This window comes from Patagioenas fasciata, chromosome 11 (assembly GCF_037038585.1).
Source record: "Patagioenas fasciata isolate bPatFas1 chromosome 11, bPatFas1.hap1, whole genome shotgun sequence".
In the NCBI taxonomy this organism is placed as follows: Eukaryota; Metazoa; Chordata; class Aves; order Columbiformes; family Columbidae; genus Patagioenas; species Patagioenas fasciata.
Window position 1 is genome coordinate 2,744,314 of NC_092530.1, and position 21,861 is coordinate 2,766,174.

At 56.4% G+C, this 21,861-nt stretch overlaps 2 protein-coding genes across 2 annotated transcripts; one reads left to right on the forward strand and one right to left on the reverse strand.

Annotated features, from left to right (window-relative positions):
• Nucleotides 1–656: 656 nt before the first annotated feature.
• Nucleotides 657–7,574, forward strand: LOC139828822 (uncharacterized). The gene is made up of 3 exons (XM_071813355.1): nt 657–2,403; nt 3,045–3,859; nt 4,743–7,574. Exons 1-3 carry the CDS (start codon nt 1,953–1,955, stop codon nt 4,896–4,898), a joined length of 1,422 nt encoding a protein of 473 aa, XP_071669456.1. The 5' UTR covers nt 657–1,952; the 3' UTR covers nt 4,899–7,574.
• LOC139828872 (SUN domain-containing protein 3-like) lies at nt 5,544–21,179 on the reverse strand. The gene is made up of 11 exons (XM_071813644.1): nt 21,152–21,179; nt 14,345–14,463; nt 13,710–13,794; nt 13,214–13,329; nt 12,875–13,042; nt 12,274–12,366; nt 11,266–11,403; nt 9,426–9,570; nt 6,376–6,455; nt 5,771–5,850; nt 5,544–5,679 (listed from the first exon to the last, which is right to left on the reverse strand). The coding sequence occupies exons 1-11, from the start codon at nt 21,177–21,179 to the stop codon at nt 5,544–5,546; spliced, it is 1,188 nt and encodes a 395-aa protein (XP_071669745.1).
• Nucleotides 21,180–21,861: the final 682 nt, after the last annotated feature.

Sequence of the window (21,861 nt, forward strand, 5' to 3'; positions counted from 1 at the left end):
CCCGTATCCTGGGTGCATCCAGCACAGCATTGCCAGCCAGACAAGGAAGGTGACTGTCGCTTGGCGCTGGGAGTAACAGCCCATGCAAACTGCCTAAAATCAGCGCTGGGTTGTGGTTCCTTTAAGCAGTGTCCGCGTGTCCACTCCTCATGATGTGGGACATGTCAGATGGGTGCAGAGCAGGGTGACGCACCACAGGGCTGAGGTGCCGCCCGTCCCTTGGGAGTGGCAACAGGAGGCCAGACGGACACTGCGGCTCGTGCCTCCATGTGTAAAAGGGACAGACTCTGTCTCTGCTCATCTCTGGGTGCAGAAGGAGTCCAGGATGCCAGCTCAGATGAGGGTGCCTGGCAGACCCTGACATTTCTGTGTGTTACTCCAGGAACAAACCCCACTGGCCCAGTGAGATTCGTCTCAGCTGCCCTCATTGCAAGTGCTCCTGTCTGCTCTGTCACCCTTGCCCATGATGCCGGGCTGTGCTCTCAAAAGTGCCACAGCAATCAGAGAGGTTCTGGGGTCCTTGGGATAGGCAGACATCCAACCCAGCTTCAAGAAGGGCTCTTTATTAAAATCCAGCCGTTTTTCCACAAGGAGAGCTGCTCCTCCACCTGGGTCAGCGACGCCAGCAGCACAGGGCCTGCAGGGACCATCGTGATCGTGGCTGCTCCCTTGGGCTGCTCAGGATGAGGATGGTCTGAGTAGCGAGGGAGCGGGTGGAGGGTTTACTGTCCTTCTCCAAGGGCTGAAGGGCTGCAACAGAAAGGAGCAGAGCCCAGATGATCTCCCACATCTGCAGAGACCCCCAGGCATCCCCTCCTGAGCAAGCTCCCTACTCACCACTGCAGATCTCAGCCAGCTTCTCCTCCTCCCTTCGGTCCCTCAGGGGCCGCGCAGCCAGCCCTGGGCACAGAGTTCCGTCAGACCCCTGTTGCCTCCCCCTCACCAGAGCTGGCCCCAGGGGATAGCCCAGAGCTGACATAGCGGGACCGAGCAAGGCGGCCACCAAGGCCACCCACGTGGGCAGGGCTGGGAGGGGAGGCCAAGGCCCTGCACGGGGCGGCCGGGGCTCTGGCAGCCACAGGGCTGCTCCTTGCGCCTGGGCAGTGGCGGGGACTGGGGTCAGGCTGCTGAAAGAGGGACCCGGGGGCTGTGACTCACCGATGAACCTCACGGCCGCCTCTCGCAAGCTGGCCTGAGCATCCCTCAAGTATGGCAGGCTCTGACTCAAGAATTCTTGAGCCCTGCTCCTGTCCTGCTCCACCTGGAGAGGGCACAAAGGTGTGAGCATGTCACCGTCTGCACCCCACCCCGAGCTGGCTGGACCAGTCCCTCCTCCCAGTAACCCAGGTTCCCATTTCCCCGCAGGCCTCTCCTGCCCCCCAGCCAGGAGCCCTGTGGGGCTGAGGCTGAGAGACAGACACAGGCAGAGTGGTCCCAGGGGTGCTGAGCGCCCTCCTTCCCGCCGGACATGGGGCAGAGGGGAGAGCCCTTGGGGGCTCTGTTCTTGAGGACAGGGAACAAGGGTGCAGCTCGGGGCTGCAGCAGGGCGGGCGACGCACATCTGCAGAGCACACAGCCCAGACATGTGGGGCAGCCCTCAGCCAGCCTGGGCCTTAGCTGTTCTCACCAAGCTCTCTCCAGTCCTCCATGTCTGCCGAGTCCGCACCAGGTGTTGGAGCTGTTTCCATTCCAGGAGCTCTGCTGCGCCAAGGAGGGCTTCCCTGGCGGCCTGCGGGACAGCAGAAGATGGGACATGGCACCCACCATCTGCGTAAGGAGACCTGGTGTCCCCCTATTCTTGGCTTTGTTCCTGGAACACCTGCCCTTTGGGGCCAGCGACTTGCCCTGGCCCAAACATCTGGGGCTCTCTTGTGCACAGCCCTGGGGGACAGGGACTGAGGCTCAAAGCTCGAGACCCAGCACCTGCAGGGACAGCTGAGGAGCCCGTAGGGATGCGCCTGTTTAGGCCTCGGTGGCCACGGGCTGCTGCTGAGCCCTGTGGGACCAGGTATGGCAGGTGGTGGAAATGGCCATGGCAGCTTCTCTACTGCTACTCGTGCTGGGTCTGTAGGGACCCTTCCTATGGGCTGGAGGAAGCTGCCAGTTGCCAGCAGCCCTGTCCCCTGGTGCCCAGGCCACCCGTGTGCTGCCAGCACACCCTTCTGTGCCTCAGTGCTCAGCGTGCAGATCTGTACCTTGGCCACGTTGTTGCTCTGGTCGCTCAAACGAAAGAAGAGGGGGAGCAGCGCACGGTGCACGTAGCTCTTCATCCTCTTCTTGTCGTGCGCCATCACGGACTGCACCCGCTCTCGGAAGAGGCGGATGGAGAGCTCTCGCAGCTGGCTGGACTCCTGGGAGGAAGGAAGAAAGGCGGACTTCAATCCCAGCAGCTCTCTGCCCATGGTGAGCAGGGGCAGTATCGGGGCTGACATGAGGGGAGATGCTCCATGGTCAGGTTGTGCAGCAGGGAGCTGTGCTGGGCTGCAAAGCCCAGAAGCCATCCCACGAGAGCCCAGGGGAGCAGAGCCTGCTCCCAGTGCTGCCCACGGGGCTGGGCTGAAGGGCAGCTGGCACTGCAGGCTGCCCACCCGCAGGGCTCAGGCTCCGTCATCAGCCTTACATCGTCAAAGAGGGGCAGGAGCTTTTCCTCCAGCTGCTCGACAGCGGGTCTGGCCTCTTCCCTCTTCAGATGTCCCATCACGCTGCGGAAGAACGCCAGGACTTTCCTTTTCATTTCTGTGTTGCCGTAGTCGAGCAACCCCACAACTTGTGGCAAGAGGGATTGTATTTTTCTTGCCTGTATGAAAAACAGTTTCGTTTTTGTGAAAGGGTCAAAGACCACCCTGGCAAAAAAAGCCGGTCACTGAGCACCAGCCTCCTGTCCAGCTCCGTGGCAAGTGGTGGCACAGGAATCTCTGTGGCAGCCTCCTGGCAGGTGGTGGCCATGGGCACAGCCACGGAGATACAGGAGAGCAGGGCCAGGGCAGGGAGGGAAGAAAAGCAGTGACTCCCTGTGCCCTGCTCAGCCGCCCCTTTTCCCACAGGCCCCCGTGGGCAGATGTCTTGGAGAGACTCCGTGCCTGGAAAGCTCCCCAGGCAGCCATCAGGCCCCAGCACGGCAGGGAGGGCATTTGGAGCTGTCAGCCACTGCCTGACCCCCAGCCAAGGCCAAGCCACCACCTCCCCCAATGCCCCAGCCCCAGCTGCCAACATTGCTCCTCTTGATGCTGCCCTGCTCACCATGTCAGCTCTTTCTGACCCACTGATGTCGCCTCCGGGAAACGTGGAGTCTATGGCCAGGAGTCTTTCACGCAAGTTCTTTAAGATCTTCTTCAGAGGCTGGGGTGTGGAGATCATCATGTCCCACATGTCCAGGGCAGTCCTGCAGGAGAGCGCTGTCAGCAGGGCAGCCTGGGCCACAGCAGCGTGTCCGGGCTCAGCGCTGCAGGATGGTTGGATGCCCTGGGCAGCAGCAGAGGCTGAGCTGGTGCTCCTGTGGGGCTGGCAGAGCGTGGGGGGCTCTGGGCTGGCTCGCTCAGCTGTGGCTGCTGCGGGCCTGGCTGACCCCCAGCGCTGGAAAGCGTGGTGGGATGGAGGGTCCTGCTCCTCGGGGGTGTCCTGCAGGATTCCTTGGCTCTGTGCCCCTCTCCCCACAGGGAACAAGCCCTCATGGCTTCTGGGGCCAGTACCTGTCTCCTGGTGGAGCGATCCTCAGCAGCGTTGTGAGCACCTCCCCGGGTCTCCTGTCAGCCATGAGGAGAAGCAGGGACGCCACGCTCTGCCGGGCTGGTGCTGTGTTGATGCTGTCCAGGTTTTTGTGGATGCATCTCATGATCTTTGGCAGCTGGAGGAGACACAGGTGAGGATGGCACTGCCACTGGAGTGCAGCCACTTCCTCAGCTGCCCCTTCCATCCCTCTCTGCCACCTTCGTGTGGCTTCAGATTCCTGAGACACCAGGGCTTGGGGGGGAGGGATGGAGGAAGGAACAAGGCCTGACAGGGCTGAAGGGCAGGGCAATCCAGCCTGGCAGGGCAATCCAGCCACAGGCCACTTACATCCACCAGCCAGAAGTCAGGGAATTCCATGACCATGTCCAGCAAGTCTGTTGCCCGCTTCTTGTCAAAGATGCTGGCATCTCTCATCGCCTCGATGAACACAAGGACGATGTCTGTCCTCTCAGAAGTTCTGAGGTGTCTCGCGCAGGACTATGGGAGAAAGGAAAGAAAGGAAGGAAGTGAAGCCAAGTCACACCAAGTGCCCTGATGCTGCTGCTTAGCCAGGCAGTGCCAGCAGCCCTGCAGAGATGCCCGACGGTGCTGGTGGCAGAGCCCGCAGCAAAACTGGCAGCAGGGGCGGCAGTGGCTGCACGGGGAGGATGAGAAGAGAGGCCCGGGGTGAGGGAGGAGGGTTGGACTCATGGGCACAGGGTGCTGGCCCTGCCGTGAACCAGGGCTTGCTGGCGGCCAGCGGGACTGGGGCTGCTGCTGGGATACTGGTGCCAAAGCCCTGAACCCAAGCGCGTGTCCAGGGCTGGCTCTGTGGGCCGTCAGGGCTCTGCAGGCCCGTGCCGGCCACAGCTCCCAAAGCAGCTGCCTGGGCAGCAGCCCCGCGTGGGGAGAGCTGCAGGCCGCTCTGGGGTGCAGGGATGGGGAGACGGCCCGGCTGGAGGGTGCCTGGCTCCTTACCGCCAGCATGGGATGTCTGAATAGCGCAGAGCTCATCTTCTCTATCCTCCCCACAGCCCTCTCCTGCACACATTCTCTCTCAGAGCTGGTGTATGTCAAGAGCATCTGGGAAGAGAGAAGCTGCTGGTGAGCCCTGGGAGCAGCCAGCACTCCAGCAGAAGCAGCACCGCCCAACTCCTGGGCTGGACTCTGTTCTCGAGCAAAGCCTGTAGTGGGGTTCCTGCCCTCGGACCCCTCGCAGGCTTGGGACAAACGCCCCGGGCCAGCCCCGTGGCCAGGCAGGAAGGCAGATGCCACCCTCTGTGGCCACTGCGCTGCGGAAGAGCCTGGCGGGCAGCCCCTGGCTCCCCGGGGAGGTGGGCACCCTCCCGGCAGCGCTCTCTGCACGGCACGGGTGGCACTGTCACCTCCAGAGTGAGGAACAGCCCTTGTGAAGCCCACTCTTTGCACACGCCAGACCTGGAAGATATTCTGGAGCAGCTCGCTGACTCTGGAGGCTGAAGAGCTGAGCACCAATGCCTGCAGCATGTTGTCCATGGCTTCCATGGCCTGCAAGAAGACAACGAGTTTTGGCCGTGTTTCCTGCCATCTGTTTCACACACGGCGGACTGATCTGAACTCCCAGTGCCAAGAGGCAATTCCTGTGCTGATTTGCTGTGCCTGGGAGAGACTCAGGGGCAAATAATCTGCTACAGGCAGAGCAGCAATTGGCACTGGATGTGGCCAGGACAACTGGCAGCGGACGAAGGCACGAGGGTGTGAAAGCAGAGCTGAGACCAACCCTGCCTTGTATCTCTGGTTATATATCAGCACGGGGTGAACAGGGAGCAGCCAGAGGGACTGTGGGCTCCCGTAGTTCACCAAGCACTTACTTTTAAGAAGAGATAACGGCCCATATCCTGCATTTTCTCTTCTGGAGGAAGCAAGAAGACACTAGAGAAGCAGGCTTGGAGGAGGCTTGCCTCCTTGCCCTCCAGCGCCCTCTCCACCGCGCTGCAGAGAGAGGGGAGCCAGTCACACTTTGGTATTTGGAGCAGTGCCTTGAGATCTTGTGCAGGGGTCCGCGGGAGGGATGGGCAGGTACCTCAATTCGGCAATGGCAAGCATGGCGTTCCACCGCACCGCCGTGCGCACTTTGTTTCTGGGCTCCTCTTCCAGCAGCACCTGCAGAACACAGCTGGGATGGGACCTGGCAGCTGCCAGCACCCAGCGCCACCAGCACCCAGCGCCACCAGCACCCAGTGCCACCAGCACCCAGCGCCACCAGCACCCAGTGCCACCAGCCCCCGGCCCTGCCCAACGCTGTCCTCACAGGGTGCCGGGGGCATCGCCCCCTTCCCCAGAGACGCCAGGTGTCCCCTCACCTTGATATTCTCTGCCAGCTCGTATCTCTGGCAGAAGAGATCTAGGCCCTGTGGGAGGCCGTGGCGCTTGCTTTTGTAGCACAGGTCACGAATGTTCTGAAGAAATGGAATCTTCTGACTCTCCTCCTGGCAGCCAGGGGACAGAGAGACAAACAGGGAGTGTGAGATGGGGACACAGAGCCAGTGGCACCACAGCATGGGGATCCAGTGACAACTGGAGACCTGGGAGCAGCAGCTCTGCCCAGCCAGCTCCCTCCAGCAGCCCCGCAGCAGAGCCCCTGTCAGCAGACACCGGCTCAGCCGCCCTCCAAACGGCCACGGTTACCTTTTCTGGGCTGCTGACGAAGGACACGATGGAGTCCACGTGTCTCCTTTCGAATTGGTAGACAGGTAACCAGCCAGCATCTAATAAAGGAGGAGAGCAGGGAGGGCTGCAGAGAGGGTTTGCAGGCAGGAGAGAGCAGAGGAAGGAGCTCTGCCCCACGTCCATCCCGGTGCCCGCTGCCCCGGCACAGTCTCCCCGTGTTTGTGGGGCTGGAGGGTGCCCGGCAGACGGGCTGAGATGCTGGAGCCAGGCAGGACGGGGAAAGCCCCCAGTGCAGTGGGTGAGGAACTCGCTTCAGACGGGCAGGAAAGGTCCCCGTCCCGCAGCACGGTGCCTCCTGCCCGCCCAGCTGCCTCTCGCTGCCCGTGCCCTGCAGCAGGAGCTGGGTCCCCTCTGCCCGCAGAAGCTTTGCTGGGGCCGGCTCCCAGCTCGGAGCAGCCCTGGATTTCAGGCAGCATCATGCCCACCAGCCATGGAACCCCCTGCCAGCGTGAGGGGAAGCGTGATCCTGGTGTGGAGCAGAGAGCGATCGCTGGGCCCCACCCCGCCCAGACAATCAGGGCCCCTCACTCACCGATCTGCAGTGGCTGGACCACATCCACCTGGTTGGGCTCTGGTGGAGATCTGACCTCCTGGGGAGCCCCAACCTCCTCCTGCCAGGCCAGCCTAGGTTGGATGGGGGGCCTCTCTGCCATTTTGCAGACAAACGGAAGGACTAAGGATGGGGAAGGCGGACGCTTCCTCAAAACTCCTCGGTGCTGCAGCTCTGCCAGAGGCAGCGGTGAAAGGTGTGGGCTGCGCTCGTGTGCTCCTCGTTGGGGAAAGACGTGAGCTGAGCTCAGGAGCTCCTTGCTCCGAGTCTGCCAGGGGCAGCAGAGTCTGCCGGGGCAGCTAGAGCTGGGTTGTGGTTGGACTCGATGATCTTAAGTGTCTCTTCCAACCCAAAAAATTCTCTGATTCTCTGACAGACGTGGGCTACGCTCGGGGCTCTCGCCAGCTCCGTGCTCGCACCCTGTCCCGTCACCGTCCTGTCGGACAGTGTGGGCTGGGGACACAGCTGCACTGATCACATGCGGGGCAGTGGGTGTCACCAAGTGAGGTCACAAAGGGCCCCACTGTGACCCTGTGCCTGGGTGGGGAGGGTCAGGATGTCCCTTGGGAGGCACAGGCCAGCTCAGCCCTGGGCACCTGGCTGCTAAATTTCCACCCCAGTTTCTAAAAGTTCACCACCCATCCCACTCTGAGCAGAGTCTTGAACAGTCTGCTGCACCGCTCCATGTTCCCAGCGGCTGGTGCACGATGGGGGTGTCACAGACACACTCAATGCCACGCTCCTTGCTCCAGGTGTCTATGAGGATGTTGCGGAAAGGATCCCGTTGGCTGGCTCAGTTCTCTCTGGGTTGCCATGTGTGGCAGATGCACTCGACCCCCCAATCACCCCCAGCCAAACCCGCAGCAGTTTGGTCCAGAATGCAGAGGAGGGAAGGGCCTGAGCTGTAACCAGGCCAAGAACTCCTGCCAGGAGACCCACAAGGAAGCAGAACGGCAACTGAACGCCAGGAACTTGTGAGCACAGGGAGTCTCATGCAGACTTTTCCTGCTGTGTGCAATTTGACTACGAATCAACCACTTCACTCCATAAATGCGACAGCCTGGAGGAGCCCGCTTTGAGCTCTCCCAGCTAAATAAGTGAGCTGTGTGGCAAGGGTTTTACTACTCAGAGGTCAATGGATGAGCCCAATTTAAGTTTAATAGTAATCATTTACCTTAAGTAGATGCACACTAAATATAATCAATTATTTAGGGACATAAGGTTGTATGATTTTTAATATACTCTTTGCTTCATGTTACTTGGTAGGCTGGATTTGCTAAAATTTTAAGCTGTAAACTTCTGCTCATATCTACCAAAAGCAACTACAAACTACACTGAACACTTTCAAGATAAGGCCTATATTGCACTTTGCTGAGAAGAAAGGAATTTGCGTCCAGGCAAAACAGCACCTGCAAGGTTATGGACAATAAACGATGTCTACAGCTCAACACAACAAAGCCCACGTGGAATCAGAGAAGTTTGCCACTGGAGCTTTAAGCATGGACCCCAGTGCGAACGGTTTTCAGGGAGGCAAGAATCCTGGCAGTTTGCTCCGTGACCGGGTACAGGCACCTGCAGAGAAGGCCAGCAGCATTTGGCTTGGCGTATTTCCCCCATGGAGTAAATAATAGAGTGAACCTGCCACTGAATTCTTGAAGTTTCACTTGTCTTTAAGAAATCCAAGTGTTGTTCTGCACTGAGCAGAACCCTAAATTACTCCCCAGCGACACCGCATCGCCACAGAACTTGCTGTTCAAGGCCCAGGACAGTGCTGCGGGCGGTGCCGTGGGGCACAGTGCATGTTTCCAACCATCAAGTGGTGGCTTCCACCATTGTAAGCACAGAGCGCTTGCCGTGGCAGGTTTGTGGCGCTGTGATACAGACACTCCAGTCGTCGCCCCCATACCACACAGGCTTTGACCGCTTGTCTTGCTTGATCGTAGCGCATGTTTCACAGTGGTGAATAACATGAACAGCAGCATCTGTGGTCGAGTCCACCCCTCAACCATGAGCCCATGTATATGTTGCATCCCTTCCTCGATGACATGGGGCATCGTGGGCCCAATGGGCCACCAATAATTCACCTTCATCTTGCCCATGCAAATCTATCTCAGCCACTTTAACCTGGGCAGCTCGATCCCCCTGCTGGTTGTTCGATCGGGTTCTTCACTGGACGGACTCTCGGGCACGTGGGTTCTCCGTGGCAAACTCTCACAGGCAGGTTCTCCAGCGGGCAGCAATATCTCCATGATTCAGCAGCCCAGATGGGTTGGGCTCTGCGCTGCCAGCGGCTCCGCTTCCACTGCTGGAACCAGCGCCACGGGGCATTTCCCACCATCCGTGAGAGAGCAGAGATGGAGCGTCTTAGATGCTGGGCCCTCTTCAGGCCCTGTCAGGATGGCAGGTGCTGGGTCTGGCGGGGCCTCTGCCCCACGGCGGGGGCTGTGGCCCACGGTACAGCAGGGCCAGGATGGTTGGACGCGGTTGGCGGCGGTGGCGATTAGCCGGATGGCCCCTGGCTGCGTTCCAGCGGCACGGCCCGGGATCCTGACTGTGTGAGCGGGTGGTGCCACGGAGACGTGGGGTCTGGAACATGGGGGCGGCTGGGGGGACGGGAGGGACGGGGAGGGTGGCAGAGAGGAAGGGGCCCCGGGGCTGGGCCGGGGCTGCTGGAGCTCGGGGCAGCCTGACGTGCGCCATGTCAGAGCTCGGCCTGGGCGCCCGCGGAGCCACCTTCTGCTCTCATCACTCCTCACCACCATTGGTTGGGAGGGCTGTCAGTCTCCTGCCCTGAGGTGATACTGCCTGGGATTGGCTGCCTGGGCTGTCACTCTGCCCTGGTTTGGGGCCCACGCTGCCCTGAGGTGATGTTTCCTCTGATTGGCTGTCCAGGATTTCCCCCAGCTCCTCCCATCCAGTGATTGGTCAGGCCACTTGTCAATCATCCGTGTGCTTCACTCCCGCCACGCGTGATTGGCGCAGCTAGCACAACCCGCCCCTAAACGCTGCCCAGTTCATTCACCTCTTCCTACCTTTCCTGCAGACCTCAAAGCTTGATTGGCTGGTTACATATCAATCACTTGACTTGCCCCGCCTCCTCAAATGTGATTGGCTGTCCTGGGTCCACTGACTCCCCATAGACTTCTGGGTGGTTGTTGCCAGGCAACGAGCTCCACCTAAAAATGAATCTGTGGGCTCTGAACAGAGGCCGTGGGTGATGAAAGACACGTTGGGACCCTAAACATGAGGATTTGGCCCCAAGGAGGAGGCTCTGGGCACTCAAAGGACGGGCAGATGCTACAGATGGCGCTTTGGGCCCTGCACATGAGGGGACCCTCTTGGCTCCCACCCGAGCTGGGTTTGGTGCCTGTGACCCCACAGAACGACACCTGTGCTGTCCAGAGCGGCCACGGAACAGACGGAGCCCAAAGCCACGGACACCGGGAGCTCAGCGGGCTGTTGTGACATTTCATGGACGTTTCACAGGGGCTGCGCATGGACTGAGGGGAACTGTCTGTGTGTGACATCAACGGGCGGGAAGGGGAGCGGTGGTTGGTGAGGACGTGTTGGATCGTGTGGTTGGATACTGGAAGGTTTACAGACTGCCTCAGTTTACCTGTCTCATTCATCTATGGTCTCTGTGGGTCTCTAGGGGTCTCTATGGTCTCCATGGGTCTCTATGGGTCCCTATGAGTCTCTATGGCCTTGGGGCTTGGGGAACTCGGGTGAAAAGGAAAGACAGACTGGTGTGGGTATGGGATCTCTTAAGTGTCCTGGGATTGCTTTGCTAATCACTCTGTAACAGTTCCTGGCTTTTAACTCGATATGTGCCCAGAGAGGCAAATAAGTCCATGAACCGACTTTCCAATTAAGGATTCCTTCTTACAAAAACCCACACTTCCATTTTCTTATCGGCAACAGACTGGAAGATGGCAGCTGAAGCAGCATCTGCCTCTTGTGAAAACAGGTAACAAAAGATGGTGACACTCAGCTCATCCTTAGTTGCTTCCTGCACAGGAAACCTGCCCATTAATTTAATCTTTGGTGTACAGGCAGGGCCTTGCTGATGTTCCTGTGTCGCAGCAAGTGTGTGGATGTCAGGCTTTCTGCAGATTTGTGACTGAGTTTTCCTGTTTTCCCTAACAAGGACAATCTTGCTGTGGACTCCTGAAGTCTCCCATAAACTGGTGGATTTAGAGAAGGATGGGGAGCTCCAGTGAGCTCAGGGAGGACCAGGCAGCATCACAGGCAAAGCAGACGTGAACTCGACTGGGTGAACATTAATGGAATTTATTGACAGATGAAACTGCTCTGTCTCCCCCATCTTTGTGCGGATCACCGTGCACCCTGAACCGATACAGGCAGGTGTAGTCCGGGTGGCCCCAGTTGCTCAGCACTTCCAGCCTGATGTAATTCACGACCCCAGGGAGCTCGTTCTGCAATGACAAGAAGAAATGAGTCACCTTTTCCTCTCTGGCCCGTGAGCACTGACAGAAGCACTGCGGCGATGGGCTCCATCAACAGTTTCCTTCCTGCTGCCCCGCGGGGGCTTTTGACCTGTCCTGGTGCAGACATTCTTATCCTGCTCAACCCCATCGGGCCATGAGAACAGCACAGGAAGAAGCAGCGACCAGATGCCTCAGCAAATACACTGGAAAGTTCTCGCCTGCTTTGGGGCACAGGCTTCCACAGTCAGAAGACCCAGTGCTGGTGTACAATTTCACCTCAAAACTGACAATTTTTTTTTTCTCTGGGGAGACTCAAAACTGACAAATTTCACCTCGTATTTGACAAATTTTGCTCTGGGGAGACTTGAAACCAACAAATTTCTCAATGGGGGTCAATGGGGTTCTGTGATAGTCAATGGGAGTCAATGGGAGACAATGGGAGTCAATGGGAATCAATGGGAGTCAATGAGAGTCAATTGGAATCAATGGGGTTCAATGGGGATCAATGGAGAACCTTAAAACTGCCTTTAATCCCAATGGGGAGCCCCAAAATGCCTTTTAATCCCAATGCGGAGCTCCAAAAATTGCTTTTATCCCAATGGGCAGCCCCAACATGTCTTGTTGCCTTCTGATTCCAGCTTCAACTGTAATGCTCCTAAGTACTGAAGTTTAAACCCAAAATGAAAGAGAAGAGCGGCAGCGCAGGCATCCGCCACCAGGAAGTTAAAGCAGAAGAAAGGCCAGTGTGGCACATGCTCAAGGACAGGGCTGCCTGTCCCCTTTGGCAGGGAAGCCTCTCCCCATCCAGCTGCATTTCTCCTCCTCTCCTACAGTTCCCCTCCCTCTGTGTCCCCATACCTTCAGCTGGAAGGTCTGACTGGGATTCAGCGACGCCAGGAAAGTGAACTGTCCCAGGAACGTTCCCTGCTCCTCGTGTTCTTCCTTGAAGCCCTACAGAAAGATGGGTGGAGAAAACAAGAGCGTCTGGTGCACCATGGAATACTGAACTTCAGCCGGTGAAGTACAGGGTTATTTCAGCTACGTAGTCCAAGGATGATGAGGGCAAGGACAAGATGAGAAGCTGCAGGTGGGCAGCACGTCACACTTGCCCACTCGACGAGTCCAAGCTGGCAGTCAGAAAAGGAGCAGATGCTCCCAGTGAGAGGGAGGTGACCTGAGGATCACAAATGCCACTGGGATTGGAAGCCAAGAAGGTTTAGGACCATGCACTGTCCAGCTCCTTTTCCCTGTGGCTCCTGGAGTAGCATCTTGCCCCAGAAACTTCGAGTGGTACGTTGAATAAAAGAGGAATACAATGGGAAGGAAGCAACACCAAGGAGCCTGTTTGTTCTGAGAGCCAGGAGGAAGCTTCGGGCCACCAGAATCTTTGACCCATCTTCATCCTCTGCTTAGAAATGCTGTGCAACCCCCTGCCCCCGACTCTAGAGAAATCACTTACATAGACAGCGAAGTCCTTGGGAGCTCCGGAGAGACTTTCTCCATGGAACGCTGTCCCTGAGACATGGTCCATGGTGATGGCTCTGGGAACGACTGGCACGGACAGCTTGATGAACACGTGTCCCTGACTCCCTGGGAAGGGCCAGCAGTTGCCAGGATGATTTTCTGCCTGAAAGGACAAGAAATACTCAGCAGGGAGACACAGCAGGAGAGCAGGTCCATGTGAGAAGGGGACAGGAGAAGAAGCTTCCAGGAGCAAAGACAGGGAGAAAGGCAACTCTGAGCAGCGTGTGTGGTTCATTCTCCTGACCTTTGTTTTACTGCTTCTTGGTGCTCCTACCTCCAGAATCAGCTCAGGGTACCTCATGTAATCCATCACCGGCAGGGAGTACAAGAACACCTTTGCTTTAGCATCCCGGAGGGATGGAGAAGTCTTGGACCGAATGATGGCTGCCCCTGGAAATTCAAACATGAGCATGATCACCAGGCAGTGTCAGGAGGAATATTGCACTGTTGACTTGGAAAAGGTTTCTCAGTTGTCATCCATGTCCTACAGTGGGTTCCCCTTTGCACGACCCCTCTGGAACACACAGTAGTGAGTCATCAAGCTGTCATATCTGGCCGTGGAAATAGGCAAGACTATGAACCAGCCTTTCTGTTCTTCCCATGGGGTCTGGCCCGTTACAGGCTCTGTCAGTGGGGACACTTTTAGGGCATGAGGTGACCCTTGACTTCTCGCCCCTTCTCTCCTACCCCTGGGCACATTCCAATGCCCATCTTGTCAATCTGGAGAGGAAGCGCTTTGGAACTGGTTTGTTTGTACAGTGCCACTGCACCTGCTGATTTCAGGGCGTAATCCGGCATTGGGACCTGGATTTCCTCCAGCTTCTCCAGGGCTTGATTGATGATCTCCTGAACAGCCTGGGAAGGAACACAAAGGAGAGCACCTGTTAGAAGGGAAAGGAACGGGGCAAGCAGCTCCCCTGCAAGGCCAGCCAAGGTGAAGGGGACAAGGCCCAGCTCAGATGGAAGGAACGCCCACATTGCCTGGAAGCCTCCCAGGTTTGCTCTGCTGTGATTGATGGGATCAGAAAGGGGGGGCTGCTCACTCCACTGCTCTGAGTGCTGGAGCTGTGGGAAGGGGCTTTTCCTGTGGAGAGGCCCCAGGCCAGGCAGCACGGACAGACAAGCCTCCTGGACATGAGATAGGCCTGGCTTAACTCTAGACCTCTGAGACCATTCCTTCTTTCCAACCCTCCCTTAAAGAGGACCTGAGATCTGGGCGCAGAGGAAGGTTCGACTCAGACAGCTGTCATTCCCGTCACGCTCTCTCTTCCCCAAAAGGAAGTGTGGCCATGACAGCATTTGTTCCAGCAGCACCAGCCTGCTGGCTGTGACAGGGAATGGAGCAGGATACGTGCCGGAGGGAGGATAAAACCCTTGAGCAGATCCTTCTGCCTTGTGCCCTTACCCATCCGGTAAAGCCTGGGACCTTTGCCTGCTTCACGCCTTCCTGCAGAGCCTGCTCAGCCACATCCTTTGTGCTCCAGCGCAGATGATAAAGCTGTTCCTGGAGCTTACGGAGCTGGTCTGGCAGGGGCAGGGTTTCTCTCAGCACTTCTAACTCTCAGGCAGCGCATACAAGACAACCAAGACATCAGGCCAAGTCATCATGGATTTATGAAAGGCAGGTCCTGATTGACCAACCTGATCTCCTTCTATGACAAGGTGACCCCCTGGCAGATGAGGGAAAGGACGAGAATGTTGTGTCCTTAGACTTCAGTAAAACCTTTGACACCATATCCCACAGCATCTCCTGGAGAAGTTGCAACTCATGGCCTGGATGCTGCATCTGCGATGGATAAAGAACTGGCTGGAGGGCCGGGTCGAAGGAGTTGCGGTGAACGGAGCCAAATCCAGTTGGTGACCGGTCATCAGTGGTGTCCCCAGGGCTCAGTATTGGGGTCAATTTTGTTTAATCTCTTTATCAATGATCTGGATGAGGTGATTGAGTGCACTTACTGTTTGCAGATGACACCGAGTTGGGTGTGAGTGTTGATCCACTGGAGGGGGGGAAGGCCATGCAGAGGGATCCGGATGAGCTGGATTGTTGGGCTGAGGCCAGTTGTCTGAGGTTTAACAAGGAAAAGTGCCAGGTCCTTCACTTGCGTCACAACAACTGCTACAGGCTCAAGAAGAGTGGCTGGAAAGCTGCCTGGCAGAGTGCGATCTGGGGATGTTGGTTGACAGCAACTGAACATGAGGCAACGTGTGCCCAGGTGACTGAGGGGAGACCATATTGGTCTGTACAACTACATGAAAGGAGGTGGCAGCATGATGGGAGTTGGTCTCTTCTCCCAAGTAGCAAGTGATAGGACAAGAGGAAAGGGCCTCAAGTTGTGCCAGGGAAGGTTCAGATTGGATATTAGGAGACATTTGTTCATGGAAAAGGTTGTGAAGCAGTGGAACAGGCTGCCCAGGGAAGTGGTGGAGTCACCATCCCTGGAGGGGTTTAAAGGATGTTTAGATGGATTTCTTAGGGACATGGGTTAGTGCTAGAGTTGGGTTATTGTTGGACTCCGTGATCCTGAAAGTCTCTTATAGCTGAAATTATTCTATAATTCTATTGACAAATGGAATTCAGGACAGTTATTCCCTTTAATGTGAGTTATAGGCCTGCAGTGTTACATGAGTTGCCAAGGCTCTCACACACCCCTACATGCATTAGGCAGGGTCAGCGATGGTCCTGTCCAGGGTAGCCATCCCCATTCACAGTGAGTGTGGGACAGACACACAGACAGCACTGCAGACAGATTCAGTGCCTTTATGCGAGAAACTCGTTCCCACCTCTGAAGCATCACAAGATCTGCCCCTTCTCTGTCCAGTAGATGTAGGGCAGCCCATGAATAGGAAGCGCATCACACCGGGCTGTCCTTGGGTATAGCTACATTTCCAAATTTCCTTTCATTCTTTTCACAACCCTGTTCTCACTGTCTTGATAACACGATCAAGGCGCAGACAAACCATTGTCCCACTGGGCCTGTCAGCAGCACTTTGTCATTCCCACAGATCAGTGACACGTCTGCCCAAGTACCTCAGGGGCAGCAGAGACACCACTGACCAAACACACATTTCCTTACGGGTCTGTCATTCCCAGCCTGTTTCTCTCTGTCCTTGGGGACAGCAGGGCTTACTGACTCTCGTGCTGCCCAGTTTCAGCCCTACCTTTCCATCTGCCAAGCGCTGTAACATTACTCTGCTGCTTTGGCCCAGCAGCACTGGGGAGGCTGCAGCAGTGCAGGAGTAGCCTGAGAGTGCTTGAAGGGTGGTTTCAGAGGTGGTGGGGGTTTTCTTCATAGTGGGAAAGAGCACGAGAAAGAAATAATGGCCCAAAGTGCAGCTGGGGAGGTCCAGGCTGGACATGAGCAGAAAGGAATGTGACTGGAAGGGCAGTGCTGTGGTGGAGCAGGTCAGCAGAGGGAGTCTGCATCAGCCCAAGGCTTTGTGCTCCAAGGGACAGCTGGGGAGGATGCAGAGATCTCAGCAAAGGAAGGAAGATGCTCAGACAAGAGCAAGGTGGGGCAGCAGGGGGGATGTCTGCAGCCTGCAGGGAAAGAGGTGCAGGGGATGCCACAGCACAGGACAGGCTGTGGTGGAGGTGATCAAGGGATGTAAAGAGGCTGAAAGCCCCACCAGACATGAGCTCCTTCTCCCCTTGGCTATGGCTGTTGTCTGCACCTCTGATGCCTGTGAGGAGACACCTTGTCCTTCCAGCACAGGGGCCCCATGGCCTCCTTGTCCCCAGCCAGGAACCTGGGAGGTGTGGGTCTATAGTCCTGCCCTTGGCCTTGCACAGCCCCACATCACACTGCCCCAGGAAGAGCCCTGGGCAACGTGGGAGGGACAGGATCTGCCTTCCCAGGGGCTGGGGGTCAGGGCTTGGCCCTTTGGTTAATGAAACACATCCATGTTTACTCAGCATCAGAGCCACCTTTACTTTGCTTTTCCTGACATGTCATCACTGCCTCCAGTTTTCTTCTGCAACTGACCCTGGGGATGGTTTCTCAGTATATAACTCATTGGGACCCATTAACATTACAAGAAACTTTGGAGTTTGAATCTGACTTTGACTTCTTCAGAGGTTTCATCAGCTTCCTCCAGGGCCTGAGGCCCATGGACTCAGGACCAAATCCACCAGAGGGGTCATTAAAGCGCCTTGGGCTGCTCCTGTGCTGCTGAGCTGGGCTGGGCTCCTGGGACAGAGGGAGCTCCTGGCAAGCGGCAGCGCTGCAGAGAGACAGCTCTGCCCAGGAGCAGCTCCTCTGCACAGCGCAGCAGGGCTGAGGGCTCTGCCTGCGGATCTCAGGGAGATGAGCAAGGCCGAGAGAGATTAAAGGTGGTCAGGACTGGGAGGATGACTGAGAGCTCACTGGAGGAGAAACCTTTGCAGCCCTTGCCATGGTAAGTGTCTGGGTGCAGGGCAATGCAGCTGTAGCTCCTGGAGGCATCTCCTAAAACTGGCACAGGCACAGCTGCTGGGATCTGTAAGGAGGGGGCTCTTGTCAGGCAATGTTGAACAGCTGTGAAGTCGGGTGAGCACCCAGGGGTGCCCAGGGCTGTCCTGCAGAGCAGGGTCCCTGCACCCCAGGGCTGTGCCGGGACAGGGACTCTGCCGCCTGCCAGGGTCAGCGCTCAGCCTGCCCGGGGAGATCCCATGGCAGAAACTGCTGGGGAAATGAGCGTTCGCCCATAAGGGCAGGAAAGGTGCTTCTGCTCTGGAGAGGATGCTGTGTGGGTCAGGGCTGCTCAGAGCTCCAGATCATCCCACAGACATGGCAGAGAGTCCTTCTGAACCACAACATCAAGACAGGAACAGCTGCAAGGGAAGGAGTCTGTGCTTTCAGTTTTCCACTCTTGGTTGTTTGGGTGTGCAGTGGGAGATGGGGATTTATTTCTCTGCTTTGGAGAAGACACTGAGACCCCAGTTCTCGTTAGGATTTGTCTGAGCTGCTCCTGAGCCCCTGCACACGCAGAGCTGCCCCTGGGCAGTGCCAGGAGGTGTGAGCAGGACAGAGCTGAGCACACAGCGGGTGGGACGGGGTCTGTGACACTGACAGGGAGCAGACCCAGGGACAGAGACACAGCTGCAGGCAGCACAGCCATGGGCAGAAAGAGTTAACTGCTACCAGAAATGCTGGAGATGGGATTTAGGAACCTCTCTCACATCCTCTTGAGTGCAGACACATTTCCCAGTGCAACCCTCTGGTCTCCTCTCCTCCCCAGCAGAGCCTCTGCCCCAAAGCCATGGGGTCCAGGTCACGAGTCTCCACCTCAGCAGCTGGACCTCCAGGTGAAGGGTTCCTGGAACGTGGTACACAAAAAAGGTGCTAAAAGTACTTGCTCTACAGTGTCATTAAGTGAGTGGGAGCAGCACAGCTGGGTAAGGAGAAGGTTCCACAGCATGCCCGTCTGCCTTTCCGTCCCTGCTGTATTTTCTGGCAGCACTGCAGTGTTCTTCCCTGTTTCTCCACCTGTCCCTGGTGCTCTTGCTCTCTGGAGATGGGGTGGGAGTGTGGGTCAGTTTTTGTTCTGACACCAACTCAAGGGGTCTTGCCCCCAAGGTGTGTTCATGGAAAAGAGATGCCCAAGCTGCATTTTAAACTGTAATGAACAGTTTTTCTCACTTGGTAGAAAGAGAGAATGAGCAGAAACATCCCTCCATTGTGGATGGGGGTTTTCCATGAGAAACAACCTGTTTTCTTCAGAGAAGTCTCCCCTAACTTGTCACTGTCCTTTCTTCCTTGCACAGGTCCTCATGCCCACAGGCAGCAAATGACCAACGACAGCTCCATCACCCAGTTCCTCCTCCTGGCGTTCACAGATACACGGGAGCTGCAGCTCTTGCACTTCTGGCTCTTCCTGGGCATCTACCTGGCTGCCCTCCTGGGCAACGGCCTCATCATCACCACCATAGCCTGGGACCAGCACCTCCACACCCCCATGTACTTCTTCCTGCTCAGCCTCGCCCTCCTGGACCTGGACTGCGTCACCACCACTGTCCCCAAGTCCATGGCCAATTCCCTTTGGGACACCAGGGCCATTTCTTATATGGGATGTGCTGCCCAAATGTTTTGCTTTGTCTTTTTCATTTCAGCAGAGTATTCTCTCCTCACCATCATGTCCTACGACCGCTACGTTGCCATCTGCAAACCCCTGCACTACGGGATCCTCCTGGGCAGCAGAGCTTGTGTCCACATGGCAGCAGCTGCCTGGGCCACTGGGTTTCTCTATTCTCTGCTGCACACGGCCAATACATTTTCACTGCCACTCTGCAAGGGCAATGTTGTGGACCAGTTCTTCTGTGAAATCCCCCAGATCCTCAAGCTCTCCTGCTCACACTCCTACCTCAGAGAAGTTTGGCTTCTTGTGGTTGGTGTCTGTTTGGCATTTGGGTGTTTTGTGTTCATCGTGGTGTCCTATGTGCAGATCTTCAGGGCCGTGCTGAGGATCCCCTCTGAGCAGGGGCGGCACAAAGCCTTTTCCACCTGCCTCCCTCACCTGGCCGTGGTCTCCCTGTTTGTCAGCACTGGCGTGTTTGCCTACCTGAAGCCCCGCTCCATCTCCTCCCCATCCCTGGACCTGGTGGTGTCTGTTCTGTACTCAGTGGTGCCTCCAGCACTGAACCCCCTCATCTACAGCATGAGGAACCAGGAGCTCAAGGATGCCCTGTGGAAACTCATAGTTTCCTGAAGCAATAAACTGCCCATTTGCTTCTACATAGGAGCTTTAATGTAGCTAATTACAAGTCCAGCCTGTCAGCTGGATTTTCTGTTCTTATTTTTTGGTTTTTTTATTGCGTTAATGTCATCAGCCCCTTTTTAATTCACTGTCTGCTTTTGTTTTACAACCGCTGGCTGTGTGAGAAGCCGTGTTCTCCTTGTCTCTAAACAAAATAAATGGTCCTGTAGTGACTTGTTTTTCACTTTATCCTTCCTGCAAGGCCTTTTTAGTGCTGCAGGGACAGTTCCTGTGCATGGGTGGAGGGGAAAAGAGTCCAGCCTGGCAGCCGTGCCAGGGAGCACCAGCGCTTGGTCTTCCAGAGCTGTTCTCAGTCCACTCCCACACTGTCCTTCTCATCCCTTGTGTTGGTGCAAGGCCTGAGTGCTCTGGCAGCGTGGTCCCCGTCCTGCTGTGTGTCAGTGCTGTGAGCGCAGGCAGGGACAGAACTGGCCCCAAAACAGCCTTTCCAGATAGAAGGGTGATCTTCTCAGGGCAGGGTGTGAAGCTTTAGGTCTTCTTCCAAAGATTCTCTAAAGAATACGCCCATGAATGTGGCCACAGATGCAAAGCCCAGGGTACAGCTGAACCGTGTGTGTGTGCAGGGCTGGCACACAGCAGTGTCCTCTCACAGCCAGGCCTCCTGCCAGAGACCTGCAGGACCAGCAATGCAGGGACTGGGCTGTGCCCCTGCGCACTGGACACCCCTCAAAAACTGTCCAAGGGCATCGTCATGGAGTAGACCCTCACAACCACCATTCCCAGCCCTGACCTCTCACCCCAGCTCACAGAGGTTGTTCTTCCCTCCATGGAGAGACACTGAATGAGTTGGTCAGCAATCCATGTTTGCATTGTACAGGTGAGATGTGAGTACGCACATCATGTATGTGAGGTGAGATGAACCCAAGTGAGCACAAACAACATCAACTATTCCTGCGGGTTCCATGAAGGCCTTTGGGTCAGACAGTGTCTCAAGGTCACTTCACATTGGGTGTAACAGCCCATGGGAAACCGCCCACTGTTAAATGCTTCCTTTAACCAATGTCTCCATGTCCATTCCTCATGACGTGGGACATCTCAGATGAGCGCAGAGCAGGGTGACACACCACAGGGCTGAAGTGCCTCCTTTCACTTTGGAGTAGCAATAGGAAGCCAAAGAGAAACTGAGACCATGGCCTCTATGTGCAAATTGGAAAGATTCTGTCTCTTAACATCCCCAGGTGCAGAAGAAGTTCACAAGTCCCGTTCAGACATGGATGCTTGATGGAATGATGACATTTCTGTGTGTGACTTCAGGAACAAAGCTCAGTGGCCCTGTGAGATTCATCTCAGCTGCTGGGACAGGCTCATTGCAAGTGGTTACCTGTGATTCTGGATTGTGCTCTCAAATGTGACAGCAGAATCAGAGAAGTTCTGAGTTCTGCTGGAAATGAAGATGTCAAACCCATCTTCAAGAAGGGCCGGAAGGAGAATTTGAAGAGTTATGGGCTGGTCAGCCTACCTCCGTCCCTGGGAAGGAGATAGTCCATGTCTCCAGGCACCTGAAGGGCAAGGAAGGGATGGCTGAACAGAAATTAGCAGAAAACCCAATGAGTCCCAAGAAATGCTCTGAACCCATTCTAGAGCTTTAGACCCCCAGGAAAGAGCTCAGTGACAGTGCAGCACATCCAGTTGCATCTGTGTCCCTCACTGAGCAGCACAACCAGTCTGCAGTCACCCCATGGTTCTGCAGCCAACCTGTTCTGCAGAGCATCACTGCCAGTTTGAGGCCCTGTGGGGAGCACAGGGAAGGGGCCAGGAGCACCAGAGCAGATCAGAGGAGGGATGGGGGAGGTCAGACAGGAGCTGACCTGGGCTGGAAATGGCCTTGGAGAGAAAAATGCTGGTGTTCAACTGCCCCAAGATTATACCCAGAGTTCAGGGTGCAGGGCCAGAAGTCCTTGCTGTCCTGGTGCTTCACCAGGCCTGGGAAGTAGTTGGAGAAGGATTGGTGTCCCCCACTTGCCATCTCTTAGTGCATCATCCCTCATGAAAGGTGGCATGGAAAGCAAGTCTGGGACTCTGTGTCAGGACTTGCACTGAAGAAAGTATTCACCCAGAAGCCACATCATTTTGCTCTGGTACTTCAGTCCTGGTGCTCATCACATGTCCTTAAGACAAACTTATGCACCCCTCTCGTCCAACTTACCCCAAAAGTCACCCCTAGACACG

Excerpts from the sequence above, each read along its gene's own strand:
- LOC139828872 (XM_071813644.1), bottom strand. The coding sequence starts at position 21,179 with ATGGACTATCTCCTTCCCAGGGACGGAG. Across the intron at positions 9,571-11,265 it reads GAGACAGAGCAGTTTCATCT|CCGCCCCCATGTTCCAGACC; the intron begins GTCAATAAATTC and ends CCGTCCCCCCAG. Across the intron at positions 5,851-6,375 it reads TCGTCAGCAGCCCAGAAAAG|GTGCTGCTGGAAGAGGAGCC; the intron begins GTAACCGTGGCC and ends TGTGTTCTGCAG.
- LOC139828822 (XM_071813355.1), top strand. The coding sequence starts at position 1,953 with ATGCGCCTGTTTAGGCCTCGGTGGCCACGGGCTGCTGCTGAGCCCTGT. Across the intron at positions 2,404-3,044 it reads CCAGCAGCTCTCTGCCCATG|GCCCCCGTGGGCAGATGTCT; the intron begins GTGAGCAGGGGC and ends CTTTTCCCACAG. Across the intron at positions 3,860-4,742 it reads GGCAGCTGGAGGAGACACAG|CCCTCTCCTGCACACATTCT; the intron begins GTGAGGATGGCA and ends TCCTCCCCACAG.